We start from the raw sequence: 13,603 nt of genomic DNA on the forward strand, positions 1-13,603 counted from the left end.
GAGCTACACAGAATTTTTCTTCGGGTCACTGTGCAATGGGTAGGACATCCTCTATAAGGCAGATACTCCATATCTTGTGGACATGAATTCAGCCAGCACCTCAAGGAAGCTAAACGTGCATTGGGAGGACATTGTTATCCCTAGGAAAGGAATCATGGGGCTGGATCCAGAAACTGGATGTCAACTCTCAGGATCTGCTGAATGTAGTTTGCTCCTTAAATGAGGCACATTGTAAAATGACTGTCACAGTTCAGACCAACTGCATCTGTATTCCCCCTCTATGGTCCAGCCACAGCACAGATTATCAGGCTTTCAACTCTCCAGCCATTGCCTTTCTTAAGAGGAGACCCGCATCTCTCTCCCAGTTGGGGAGGTATTTTGAGGATAACCTGTTCTCAGACTTCAATTTATTATTTCCAGTAAAGGATAGCCTGCCTAACAGACCATCTTCACTTCTCTCCTCACAGACGCTAAAGAGTGTATTTGCTATATTTGTAAGTTACCACACAGCTCTTTCTAAGCAAGCATGTTTTGTTCATAAGGTAAAAGCACTACAGAGAAAATGTATTAAAAATAATAAGAGAATCTATACATATGCTAATAAGCTTACTAGTGATCACCCCCAACTGCAGCCTGGGCTCTGGCAGAAGCTCTCCTTCAATCTCCACCCAGGATTTTTCCTGCTGTTTCAAGTATATCACATCCTCAGCTCAGAACTAGAACAACTCCTGACTCTGTGAGTGACTCATTTATCCACTTTAGCTCTTTGATGAGACCTTGAAAATGTAATCAGCCAGACAGTAGGTCTCTGCAGAAAATGCAGCTTCAAAATGCAGGATTCCAGAGGAGTCAGTCACATACCCTTCTTCCCTCCCCTAGAATTTCCTTGAAAATCCCTTTCACATGCCTTGTCCCCAAATGTCCTTTGAAGTTCCTAATATCTCCCAGAGATTGCACTAATCAGAACTTCCTCCTAAATGAGCTCCATAAAATACTGTAAGAGTCCATAAATATTTGTATTTTTAATACAATCAACTTCAAAGACATTTACCTTAATTCAATAAGCTTTAAGGTAATTCATTAGGGTTTGTGCAGGATGTTACAGGACACTTTCATATCTGTCACAGTGACAATCTTGAAATATAGTATCTCAACCTGTTACTGCACTTACTGGACTCAATCTTTCTTCCAGCCTTACTCCCATCTATATAGGATTGGCTCTTTGTGTCTTTCTAATCCATTTCAGTTTGTCTTGAATGCTATTCCTCGGAAACTCTGTAGCTAATCAAATCCTTTACTATGACAACCATCCACCTAGTTCTGGGTCTACCTACCCTCCTCTTCTAAATTTAACCCCTTGTTATCCGATCTTCTTTTCACGCTCTAAGCCTGGCCTCCCTCAGCTTTTCTATAACTGGTACCACCTGCACACTTTCCCTACTTTTTTCATTCCAAACATGGTCAATCTTTGTAACTTCAAGCACCAATCTTAATGGTTTTCTTTCCACTGTATTCAAGATCTGTTCCTGTCTCTTGCTCAGTACCCAGCATTCAGAGCCCTACCAAAGTGCAGGCTTAATTATCGACCTCTAGATCCCACTTTTCACTTCCATAGGCTTAATGAAACCTCAGATGTTCATATAAATATTCACCTAGTGCCCAGTCTTGCAAAAGGCTTACTTCAGTGAACAGGTAGAACAAATTAAGTGTGAGTATGGACCACTGCCATCACTGTGAATCTGTCTGCAGGATTGGGATCATATACAGTGTTGTTTGGGCTCAAGCCTGCAAGTGGTCTAAAAGTGAAAGTCCTGCTCTCCTCAGCTGGATATCCACATGCAGAAAGGCTATGGGGATCTGTCCATTTAGTCTAAACGCTCCAGTGCATGCAGTATCATGTCTATAGAGAAGAAGAAATGCACAAAAACCAGAAGATCTCAATGGAAAACACCCATTCAGTCAGGTCTTTCTTTCTTTCTTTCTGTAAAGATATATAAGATGATGGGGATGATTGGGTGCAGTAGTGTTGAGATGGTTTTCCATGCATGTGCAGATGGTATGAAGAAGACACACGATTAGATTGTGGAACTCCTTGCCACAGGGATACGCTGAGACCATAAATGTAGAAAAATTTAAAAAGAAATAGAATATGAAAAAATATCCAGAGTTATGATTAATTATGATAACATTACTGAAAGGAATATTAAATATCATGTCTATTGTAAGGTTCTTGAATCTTCCTCTGAACATCTGTTCCTGGTCACTGTCAGAAATGGGATAGAGGATTTAGATGGCAGGTCTGTCTCAGCATGGCTACTTTTATGACTCTGTGACACAGAAAATGGCATTACAAGAGAGCAGTGTTCTTCAGTAGCATTCTTGTCCCAGAGATCTCAAAAATATTTTATGTGCATTAATATATTAACCTCTGCAATACATCTGCCCATTTACTTTCCTCAAATTACAGGTGATTATTACTATCAAGCATCTGTTAAACACCAACCAACTTCTAGTCTTTGTGCTTCAGATAAAATTAAAGAAAGTCCATGACCCAAAGGACTTAAATATAACAAATAAAGAATCTGGAAATACCACTTCTTCTTTTATTATTATTTATTTTATATTACAGTTAGGTGAGATTAAGGCCTTGTCATGCTTCGTTCTGTATGGATGTTATAGATGGTCAGAAAAAGAAATTTTCGTTACCCAGAAAATTCCATATTTCAACATTTGTTTTAAACCCAACATAGGCCAGAAAGTTGAAATGTCAACATTTTTGTGAAAGGAAAAAATCATAAAATATTTAAACGCAGAACTATCTAAGCATTTCATTTTGTCCATTTTTCTTGAAACAAGCCAGCCTTTTGAAGTGTCAATTTCATTCTCAATCAATATTTTGATCTAAGTTACATTGAAATGAGTAATTTTGTCATTTTAAATTGAAATGTCAACTCAATTTTTTTTTATTTCAGCTTGACATTTTGGAAGAAAATCTATGATTTCATTTTGAGAGGTCAAATTGAAATGAAATTTTTGTTTAGATTTTCCATATGAAAAATTGAAATATTTTACTTTAAAATTCAGATTTTCCAGGAAAAAAACATTCTATCATGGTGAAACCACACTTTGAAAATTGAAAAAAAAATCATAGTAAAAATGTTGACCAGATCTAACAAACTTAAAAGTACCCATGATTGCTGCCATGAAGAATGGAGAGTACAACAGAGTGATGCTTAGTAAGCAGGTTGCAAAAGTTTTGAATTTGGATAACAAAGATGGATATGATTTTCTTCATGTAAATACTCCCATTGTTCAACTAGCTCTATTTATTTTGTGTGAAGAATCTGAAAGAAGAAATTCTCCCTGTGAAAATGGGAGCAGAGGGTGGTGTCTTTCATAAATGGAGCAGACAGTGCATGCCATCAGTACTAGGATGGGATGAGAAGAGTGATGGAAGTGGGCACATGTATGGAATTGTGGCTGAACTCACTAGACAGGGAATGAAGAGATCAGGATTCCATGTCTTGCTCTCCACAGATTTTCAGGCTGACCTTGTGCAAGAGGCTGGGACTAAGTTATTCCCATCCAATAGGAGTTGGGCACCTGACTCCCCTAGACTCATATGAATAGCTCAGCCTATTGGTTGACTCTTCATTTACCCCAGATCATATCTCTATAATTCAAACATTGGCAATGGATGAATTCAAAGTCATATCTTTTTTCCCTGAGACGAGATCCTCAGCTGGCATGTATTGGAGTAGCCCTGTTTATTTCAATGGAGCTATGCTGCTTTTCACCAGCTGGGATTCTGCATCTAAAGGTGAATTTCCCTTGGGTGCAGAGTAGCTGCACCACTTCCTACTACGTTTATGATGTCAGTGGACACTCAGCGATACACAGGGCTTTCCAACTTGACAATGAGTGAAATTTGAGGAAAACAAAATCACTTTAGCATATGAACACTATGGTCAGAGCCACATTTGATGTAAATCCATGTACCTACATTGACTTAACAGCACCATGTCAATTTACACCAAGGAGTAGGTTCACAAAGGGACATAGGCTCTGCAATGCTCAGCATCACATCTCCTAACTTTGAAGTGCCTGGAAAATCACAGAGATTCACAAAACCAGAATTTGGCACCCTGGCTCCCTCCACAATGGAAGAGGAGAGATATATAGAATTGTCCAGAATCTCAGCTGGCATAAATTGGCCATAGATCCTCTGACGTCAGTGGACCAGATTAAAGAGATATGGAGATAGAGGAAAGGAAGAAATGTGTGACTGACTCTACAGGCCAGTGCTCAAAGCACACACTCTGGATTTAGGAGACCAAAGATCCAGTCCCCGTGTTCCAGTGACTCTTGTACAACTGGGAATCTGGCTCAGTGGCATCAATTGAGCCACACTCATTTAGACCAACTGAGGTTTTGTCCCAACGTGTCCATCAGTTACCTGAGCTGAGAATTTCCCAAGCACCAGTTATCCACAGTTCTATGCTCTCTGATGTAAAAATATGTAATTTAATTTATTTAAGATCATCAACGTTACCTGATAAACTTTAATTTTCCCAATGTTTTCCTTAGGGCTGTTTTCACCTCCTTGTTTTTCAGGCTGTAGATGATGGGGTTTAACATGGGGGTCAAGACACTGTACTGGATGGAGAATATTTCATCCAGCAGCACAGAAGAGACAGAGCTGGGTTTTGTGTACTGGAGAAAACCTGTCAGGTACAACAAACCAACCACAATAAGGTGGGAGCTGCAGGTGGAGAAGGCTTTATGCCTTCCTTCTGCAGAGCGTATCCTCAGTATCGTGGAGATGATGTAAATGTAGGAGATCAGCGTGAGGAGAAAGGAGATTGAGCCAAATATCACAACAGAAGTAAGAAGCACCACTTGATTGGTGAGGGTCTCAGTACAGGCCAGTTGTAACAGAGGAGGAAGCTCACAGCTGAAATGATGGATTTGGTTGGAGCCACAGAAATGCAACTTCAGAGTAAAAACAGTGTTAAGAAGGGCATAAATGAAGTCTGTTGTCCATGCCCCACTCACCAGCTGAACACAGATCCCTTTCCTCATTATCTCCATGTAACGCAATGGGTCACAGATGGCAGCGTAGCGGTCATATGCCATGGCTGAGAGAATGAAACTTTCAGCTGCACCTGAGAGGAGGATGAAGAACATCTGAGCAATGCAGCCATTGACTGAAATAGTTTTGTGCTCTGCTAGGAAGTTCCTCAGCCCGTTAGGCACCGTGACCGAGGAATAGCAGATATCAACAAAGGATAAATGGAAAAGGAAGAAATACATAGGGGTGTGAAGGTGAGAATGAGCTCTTATCACCACCATGATCACTATATTACCAACCAGAGTGATTAGGTAAATAACTAAAAACACTGAGAAGAGGAAAATCTGCATCTGTGGTTCACTGGAAAGTCCCAGGAGAATAAATTCAGTCACTGTGGTTTGATTTTTCATTGGCATTTATTCAGGAAAACTGTGACCTGAAAGATGAGAGAAAACAAATGAAATTAAAACTTTTAATAAAAGTAAATTGAAACAGCATGTGAAGTTAATCTCTCTGTAGCATGAATGTAAAGAGAACCCTATTTCAGGCTGTACAAAGTGTATTTTAAATAAAATAAAATTAAGTAGTATCATAAAAGTGAATTGAAGTGGCATATAGTGATAATCTCTTCAGTTGGATGAATAGAAAGAGAGCCCTATTGTATCCTGTAAAATATATATTTTTTAAATAAACAAGACTTAGAGAAAGCAACAGTGATAAGCTGGCTGGAATTTGTGTGTTGTACAGAGACAAAATGGGCCAGATGCACAACAGGACTTAGGCCCCTAACTGCCACTTTAAGCACCTAAATTGCAGAATTAGGCCCCATAGGTAATGACAAAAAACCGTACCCTGCTGGGACTACGGGACAGTCTGATGTGTGCCTCACTTTGTCTCTCCTCTTGAATCGGTTCCACTGTGGTTAAATAATTAAAGAGGCATTGTAGAAAAGGGGTCTTGATACTGGATCTCCTGCATTTAAGGTGAGGGCCCTAACCACCTGTACATAAAGCAATTCTCTCACTTGCTGTTTCTCTCCAGCCTTAAAACTCTTTCATCTGTCCCTCTAACATCAACAGAGATACAACTGTTTTTACTTCATCTGGGGATCTGGCCCATTAACGCCAGGGAAGCTATGGCTGAGTCACACCCACTGGGGATCTGGCCAATTCTATAAGTACCTCTTCATCTATTACATTTTGTATTTTTTGTAGAGCAGTGGTTTTGAGGCTTTTTTTCTTTTGCGTACCCATAAAAAAATTTCAATGGAGGTGCGAACCCCTCATCTGTGGACTCCCAGGGGTCTGCAGATCACAGGTTGAAAACCACCACTGTAGAGTATTTAATATCTATAGTATCTTATTTGATTTATCCCTATTAAAATATCTAGGATTTCAATAATAATAAAATAATAATAAATAAGAATAAAAATAATAAACCACCAAGACCTAGAAATACTGGTTTCGGCATAAGCTGACAACCCAATCAAATACAGCGGACACAGGCAAATTAGTAAATATTACAAATGCTATTAAGAGGGCCTCAGAAGTGCTTAGCTGTATGACAGGCTCCTCCACTGCCAAGGTGTATGTGTGGAAGTGGGTAACCCACGGTTGATATCATGCAACTTTCCAAACAATTCAAGAAATCCAGAGATCATTTTTCAGCCAAAGAGTGAAAAGGACTCATACTGCAAACCAAGAAGTGATCTAAGGTTGGATTTTGGCAAAAGCAGAAGAGAGAGACTGGAGGACATGAATGCTCCAAGACATGAAGGAGAGAAATGATAACACCTAGAAAGAAACAACTGAGCATAGACTCACTGGGCAACTGAGAGTTTCATAGCAAAATGGAATTATTTACGCAAATGGAGACTGAAGGCTTGAAAAGGGAGATTAGTCATGTTCAGGGCCGGCTCCAGGCACCAGCATTCCAAGCAGGTTCTTGGGGTGGCAAACTGCAAGGGGCGGCAGTCACTGTGTTTTTGCCCCCAAGCAACGTGCTGAATTGCTGCCGGGCGTCAGGGGCAGTCCATGTGCCGTTAGGGCGGCACATGCGTTTCTACGGCAGTGGCAATTTGGCGGCAGTTTCTATGTTCAGCTGTCCGTGGCGGTGCAGCTTCTGTCTTCTGGCTGGAGACAGAAGCTGCCGCCGAATTGTCGCCACGATGGAAACGCTCGTGCCGCCCTAACGGCCCACGGACTGCCCCCGCCGCCCGGTGGCAATTCAGCATGCTGCTTGGGGAGGCAAAAATAGTAGAGCCGGCCCTGGTCATGTTGACCCACATGCAAACTTTTTGGTAGAAGCAATGACACAGGATCAACAGTAGTGTGGCACACTGCTGGGGTGATCAAGTGGAATCAAGGGGATAAGTAAAAATTTGACATCCAAACAAGACAGCTGCTAGCGATGCAATGAGTATTGAATAGCAATAAAAACACAGACAAGAAGTCTAACAGTGTGATACAGGAAAAGATCTGCTATCCATGGAGGAAGAAGTTGATAATCAAGAATAAAACATCAAAACATATTAAAAGTGGGACTGAGAAAGAGGTGATCTTGTGGTGATAAAAACCAATGACCGCGAGTGCATTCCAGCCCATGTCAGACAGTAGAAAGGAAATCCCCCCAGAAAGATTCCAAAGATTTACACAGAAATGAGTGCATGGACAGTGGTGGAGAGAGATCAAACCTATTAGGGATAGACAATGAATAAATTCATGGCTTCTACAAGGATATCGGAAAAGAGAGACAGAGAGACTCAATATGAGTGCACAAGTCCTTAAGGTTATTTACACAGAAGAAAGATCAACCAAACGTAACTGTTCCCTGAACTGCAGAATGTGTTCTGAAAAGGAAGAGACTGTGGAGTGCCTGCTGAGCCTGGCTAGGAGAGAAGAAGACTCATGAGGCCACCAAGTTCCTGCACTGGAGTCTCTGTGGAAGTGCATATTTAAATGAATTTTGTTTTATTACAACCACCAAATCAAAAGCACTCTAGAGAATGAAGAGGCTAAGATTTTATGGGATCCGGCAATTGTCACAGACTGAGCAGTGAAGAAAAATAGGCCATTTGTTAATAGATAGCACCATACCAGCAGCCAGTGTCTTAAAAAAGAAACAAGAAGACAAGATTGCAAAGTATGAAGAACACTTACACAAAGTAGATTGATTATTGAAACATAGAACACAGATGACTCCAGCGATTATTGGAATACTTAGAGTGATCCCTAAGGGTACGACTGAGAAGCTGAACAACACATGAGGAGTGCAAGACATCATGGTCAGTGACTTCCAGCAGACAGCGCTCTTAGGCACTGTGAGAATGTGAGGGAAAATCAAAGGAAAATGAGAGCATTTGAGCATCTAAAATGCAGGAATTCTGTAGAGGGTTTAACGAAACTCCTGACTATCCAAACTTATAGTGTTGGTACAGAGCCTGGTTCATTGGTGACTTAAATTTTAGACATTAACTTTACCCTTTTTATGCATAAAGACCTTGTATATTGTGAAAGCTATTTGTTAAAATTCTCCCTTATGTAATACTGAGGGACAGTAATAATGATCACACTAAATGAATGTGTCCAGCAAACACTCTTTAGGCACGCAGACATGACTTTAAAAAGAGGGGTCGGATTGTAAGTTAATGGAAGTTTTATTCCTAAATCACTTAAATTTCTCTGAAAATTCAACCCAATGGGACTTTTGACTCAGGATCCTGCACATCTGAATATCAGGCTGTTCTTACATAAGATCATTTAATCAAATATATACCCAAGCAAAGAGATGGGACTTGCCTAAGTGGTAACAAAGGCACTGTTCACAGTGATCCCAAAAGCTAAGTGCCTTTTCTAGAGAATGCCCTGCCCCTAATCTACTCACCGCCCAACACACAGACTCCAAAAGTAGAAACTACTGTTATCCTGTACCAGATGTCTCAGTTTTCTCAGTGCTGCCTTGAGAAATACACAAAGAGAGAGATGACTGGGTTGCCAGCCATTACCCCGATGGTGCTACTGACTCTGTGTGAGTGGACAGCTGCATTCAGGCAGAAATCAAAGGGACTCTGCAGAGAGACCCACCTCTAGATGGCGGGGGGAGGGGGGCAGAACTTGGTCCTTTGAAATTAAAAAGAAAATAAACAATTGTAATGAATAAAAACATGAACCAACTCACCTGCCTTTTTAATGTGGATCATAAATGTGGTGAGATCATTCTGACCTGTGAGTTCCTCTTTTTTTGTTTTCTTAGTCTATCTACTAAATTATTGATTTGTCTGTCTAAGCTATCTATCTACCTCTTGGAAACAAAATCTAAGGATGTCTTTTTGGTTGGTTGGTTGGTTGGGGTTTTTTTGTTTGTTTCTCTAACCAGGAGTAGTGAGAGTCTTCACAGCTTATCAGTGGGAGTGGAACAAAGATCCTTTCCTTAGCAGACTCCAAGACTAAGAGCTGATTTCTTGAGAGCTGTTTAAATGCTGTCTTGTTCCCTCTGGAACAAGATCCCTGAAGTTCACTCTCTGTGACAAGGTACCAATAACACTGCGTTGGGTCAACCCTTAAGCAATCGTGTAGGGTTCATAAGCATGAGGATACGGAAGCTTAGATTATGAAAAGAGCCCAAGAGATTTAGGTTTCCAATCTCAGGTACAGTCAATTAATAGGGCATGTATTTCGGCTCAAATTCTTCCAAGCAAGCTAAGGAGTTAGACATTCAAATAGCAAATATTTTCCTCACCGTAGACTCCTTTGAAGATGATAGCCATAATGTATAATTACCACAAGAGGGCAGTAGATGTGAAAGCATGGGAATTTGCCAGCCATTCTTAAACATTACCAACAAATGGATATGCAGGTTAAGAAATGAGAAAGACTCATAGACTTTAAGGTCAGAAGGGACCGTTATGATCATCTAGTCTGACCTCCTGCACATTGCAGGCCACAAAGTCTCACCCACCCCCTCCTGTAACAAACCCCTAACCTATGTCTGACTTACTGAAGTCCTCATATCGCGATTTAAAGACCATGATGTGCAGAAAATCCTCCAGCAAGTGACCTGTGCCTCATGCTGCAGAGGAAGGCGAGAAACCTCCATGGCCTCTGCCAATCAGTCCTGGAGGAAAATTCCTTCCCGACCCCAAATATGGCAATCAGCTAAACCCTGAGCATGTGGGCAAGACTCAACAGCCAGAAACGCAGGAAAAAATTCTCTGTAGTAATTCAGATCCCACCCCATCTAACAACCCATCACAGGCCATTGGGCATATTTACTGCTAATAATCAAAGATCAATTAATTTCCAAAATTAGGCTCTCCCATCATACCATCCCCTCCATAAACTTATCAAGCTTAGTCTTAAAGCCAGATATGTCTTTTGACCCCATTACTCCCCTTGGAAGGCTCTTCCAGAACTTCACTTCTCTGATGGTTAGAAATCTTCATCTAATTTCAAGTCTAAACTTCCTAATGTCCAATTTATATCCTGCTGTTCTTGTGTCCACATTGGTTCTGAGCTTAAATAATTCCTCTCCCTCCCTGGGATTTATTCCTCTGATATATTTATGATGAGAAATCATATCTCCCCTCGGCCGTCTTTTGGTTAGGCTAAAAAAGCCAAGCTCTTTAAGTCTCCTTTCATAAGACAGGTTTTCCATTCCTCAGATCATCCTAGTCCTTTTCTGTACCTGTTCCAGTTTGAATTCATCCTTCTTAAACACAGGAGACCAAAACTGCACACAATATTCCAGGTAAGATCTCACCAGTGTCTTGTGTAACGGTACTAACACCTCTTTATCTTTACTGGAAATACCTCGCCTGATGCATCTCAAGATCACTTTAGCATTTTTTAACAGCCATATCATATTGGTGGCTCATAGTCATCCTGTGATCAACCAATACCCGAAGGTCCTTCTCCTCCTCTGTTACTTCCAACTGATGCCTCCCCAATTTATAACTAAAATTCTTGTTATTAATTCTCTAAATGCATGACCTTGCACTTTTCACTATTAAATTTCATCCTATTACTATTACTCCAGTTTACAAGGTCATCCAGATCTTTCTGTATGATATCCCAGTCCTTCTCTGTATTAGCAATACCTCCCAGCTTTGGCTCATCCGCAAACATTATTAGCACATTCCCACTTTTTGTGCCAAGGTCAGTAATAAAAAGATTAAACAAGATTGGTTCCAAAATCGATCCCTGAGAAACTCCACTAGTAACCTCCTTCCAGTCTAACAGTTCACATTTCAGTATGACCTGTTGTAGTCTCCCCTTTAACCAATATCGTATCTACCTTTCAATTTTCATATTGATTCCCATCTTTTCCAATTTAGCTAATAATTCCCCAGGTGGAACTGTATCAAATGCCTTACTGAAATCAAGGTAAATTAGATCTACTACCTTTCCTTTGTCTCAAAAATATCTGTTATCTTCTCAAAGAAGGAGATCAGGTTGGTTTGGCACGATCTACCTTTTGTAAAACCATGTTGTATTTTGTCCCAATTACCACTTGACCTCAGTGTCTTTAACTACTTTCTCCTTCAAAAATTTTTCCAATACCTTGCAAACTAACAGGCCTATCGTTACCAGGATCACTTTCCACCCCACCTCCACTTTTAAAAATAGGAATTATGTTAGCAATTCTCCACTCATACGGTACAACCCCTGAGTTTACAGATCGATTAAAACTTCTTGATAATGGGCTTCCATGTGCAGTTCCTTTAATATTCTTGGATGAAGATTATCTGGGCTCCCTGATTTAGTCCCATTAAGCTGTTTGAGTTTGGCTTCTGTCTCGGATGTGGTAATATCTACCTCCATATCCACATTCCCATTTGTCATCCTACCATTATCCCTAAGCTCCTCATTAGCCTCATTAAAGACTGAGGCAACGTATTTGTTTAGATATTGGGCCATGCCTAGATTATTCTTAACCTCCACTCCATCCTCAGTGTTTAGCAGTCCCACTTCTTTCTTTGTTTTCTTCTTATTTATATGGCTATAGAAGCCTTTTCCTATTGGTTTTAATTCCCTTTGCAAGGTCCAACTCTACATATTGTTTGGCCTTTCTCACTTTATCCCTACATGTTCTGACCTCAATAAGGTAGCTTTTCTTTCTAATCCCTCCCATCTTCCACTCCTTGAAGGCTTTCTGCTTTTTCTTAATCACCTCTTTAAGATGCTCACTCATCCAGCTTCTGATAGTTTCTTCAGCTTTGACTTGAAGTAGTTCCAGGCCTCCTCCGCCTTTAGATCCACGAGTTCTTCAGGCCAATCCATTTCCCTAACTAATTTCCTTAATTCTTTAAAGTTAACCCTTTTGAAATAAAAAACCCTAGTCCCAGATCTAATTTTGTTTATCCTTCCATCTAGTTTAAACTGAATTAGCTCATGATCACTCGAAGCAAGGTTGTACTCTACAACCATTTCTTCTATGAGGTCTTCACTATTCACCAAAACCAAATCTAAAGTGGCATCCCCTCTTGTTGGTTCTTTAACTACTTGGTGAAGGAATCCATCAGCTATCGCATCCAGGAAAATCAGAGAACTGTCATTATTACTAGCACTTGTCCTCCAGGCTGTATCTGGGAAGTTGAAGTCTCCCATGATCACACAAGTCTCATTAGTGTTTACTTCATTCAAAACATTGAAGAGGTCTCTATCCATATCCAAATCGGATCCTGGTAGTCTGTAGCACACCCCAAGCATTACCTAGGGTAGAATCTAGTAGCTTTCTTTCCCAATGTGATTTTTGCCCAGACAGACTCTGTCTTATCCATTCCATCACTTCTTATTTCTTTACTGTCTATCTCATCATTGATATACAATGCTACTCCACCACCTTTGGCTTTATTTCTGTCTTTTCTAAACAGCACATAGCCTGCAGTACCTGTACTCCAGTCATGACTACTACTCCACCATATTTCTGTGAAATCTATAATATCCGGTTTCACTTCCTGCACCAGTAGCTCTAGTTCCTTCATTTTGTTACCTAGGCTCCTTGCATTAGTGTACAAACATCTCAATTTTTGCCGGTTGACTTCACTGACATTCTTTACTTGATTAGGCACAGACATTCCACCACCATTATCACCTATTAGAATAATATCTAAGCGACCCTTTATCATTATGTCCATTCTCATACCCACGGCTGTATCCTTTCTTACTTCATTTTCTTCTCTCTCAATGTTAAATTCTGGCATGGAGATTACCTGGACATCTCCCAACCATCTCCCCCAAATTCCTAGTTTAAAGCTCTCTTAATCAGTTGTGCCAGCCTCCATCCTCGAAGTGTATTTCCCTCTTTGCTCAGGTGAAGTCCATCCTCAAGAGAACAGTCTTATGTCCATGAACGCTTCCCAGTGGCCATACATTCTAAAGCCCTCCTTATAGCACCACTGCCTGAGACATCTATTGATCACCATAATCTTGTCATACCTTTGTTTCCCTTCTCTAGGAACAGACAGAATTCCACTGAAGATCACCTGAGCCTCGATTTCCTTAAGTGTCTTCCCCAGCCTGGCATAATCTCCCT

General features: G+C 40.6%; 2 protein-coding genes across 2 annotated transcripts in view; one reads left to right on the forward strand and one right to left on the reverse strand.

The window, feature by feature from the left end:
• LOC127032480 (olfactory receptor 12D1-like) overlaps positions 1 to 13,603 on the forward strand; it is a 411,893-nt gene that overhangs the window by 212,064 nt on the left and 186,226 nt on the right. The window lies entirely within an intron of this gene.
• LOC127032522 (olfactory receptor 5G3-like) lies at positions 4,549 to 5,487 on the reverse strand. The gene has a single exon (XM_050919827.1). The coding sequence runs from the start codon at positions 5,485 to 5,487 to the stop codon at positions 4,549 to 4,551; it is 939 nt and encodes a 312-aa protein (XP_050775784.1).

Source organism: Gopherus flavomarginatus, chromosome 12 (genome assembly GCF_025201925.1).
Source record: "Gopherus flavomarginatus isolate rGopFla2 chromosome 12, rGopFla2.mat.asm, whole genome shotgun sequence".
NCBI classification, from domain to species: Eukaryota; Metazoa; Chordata; order Testudines; family Testudinidae; genus Gopherus; species Gopherus flavomarginatus.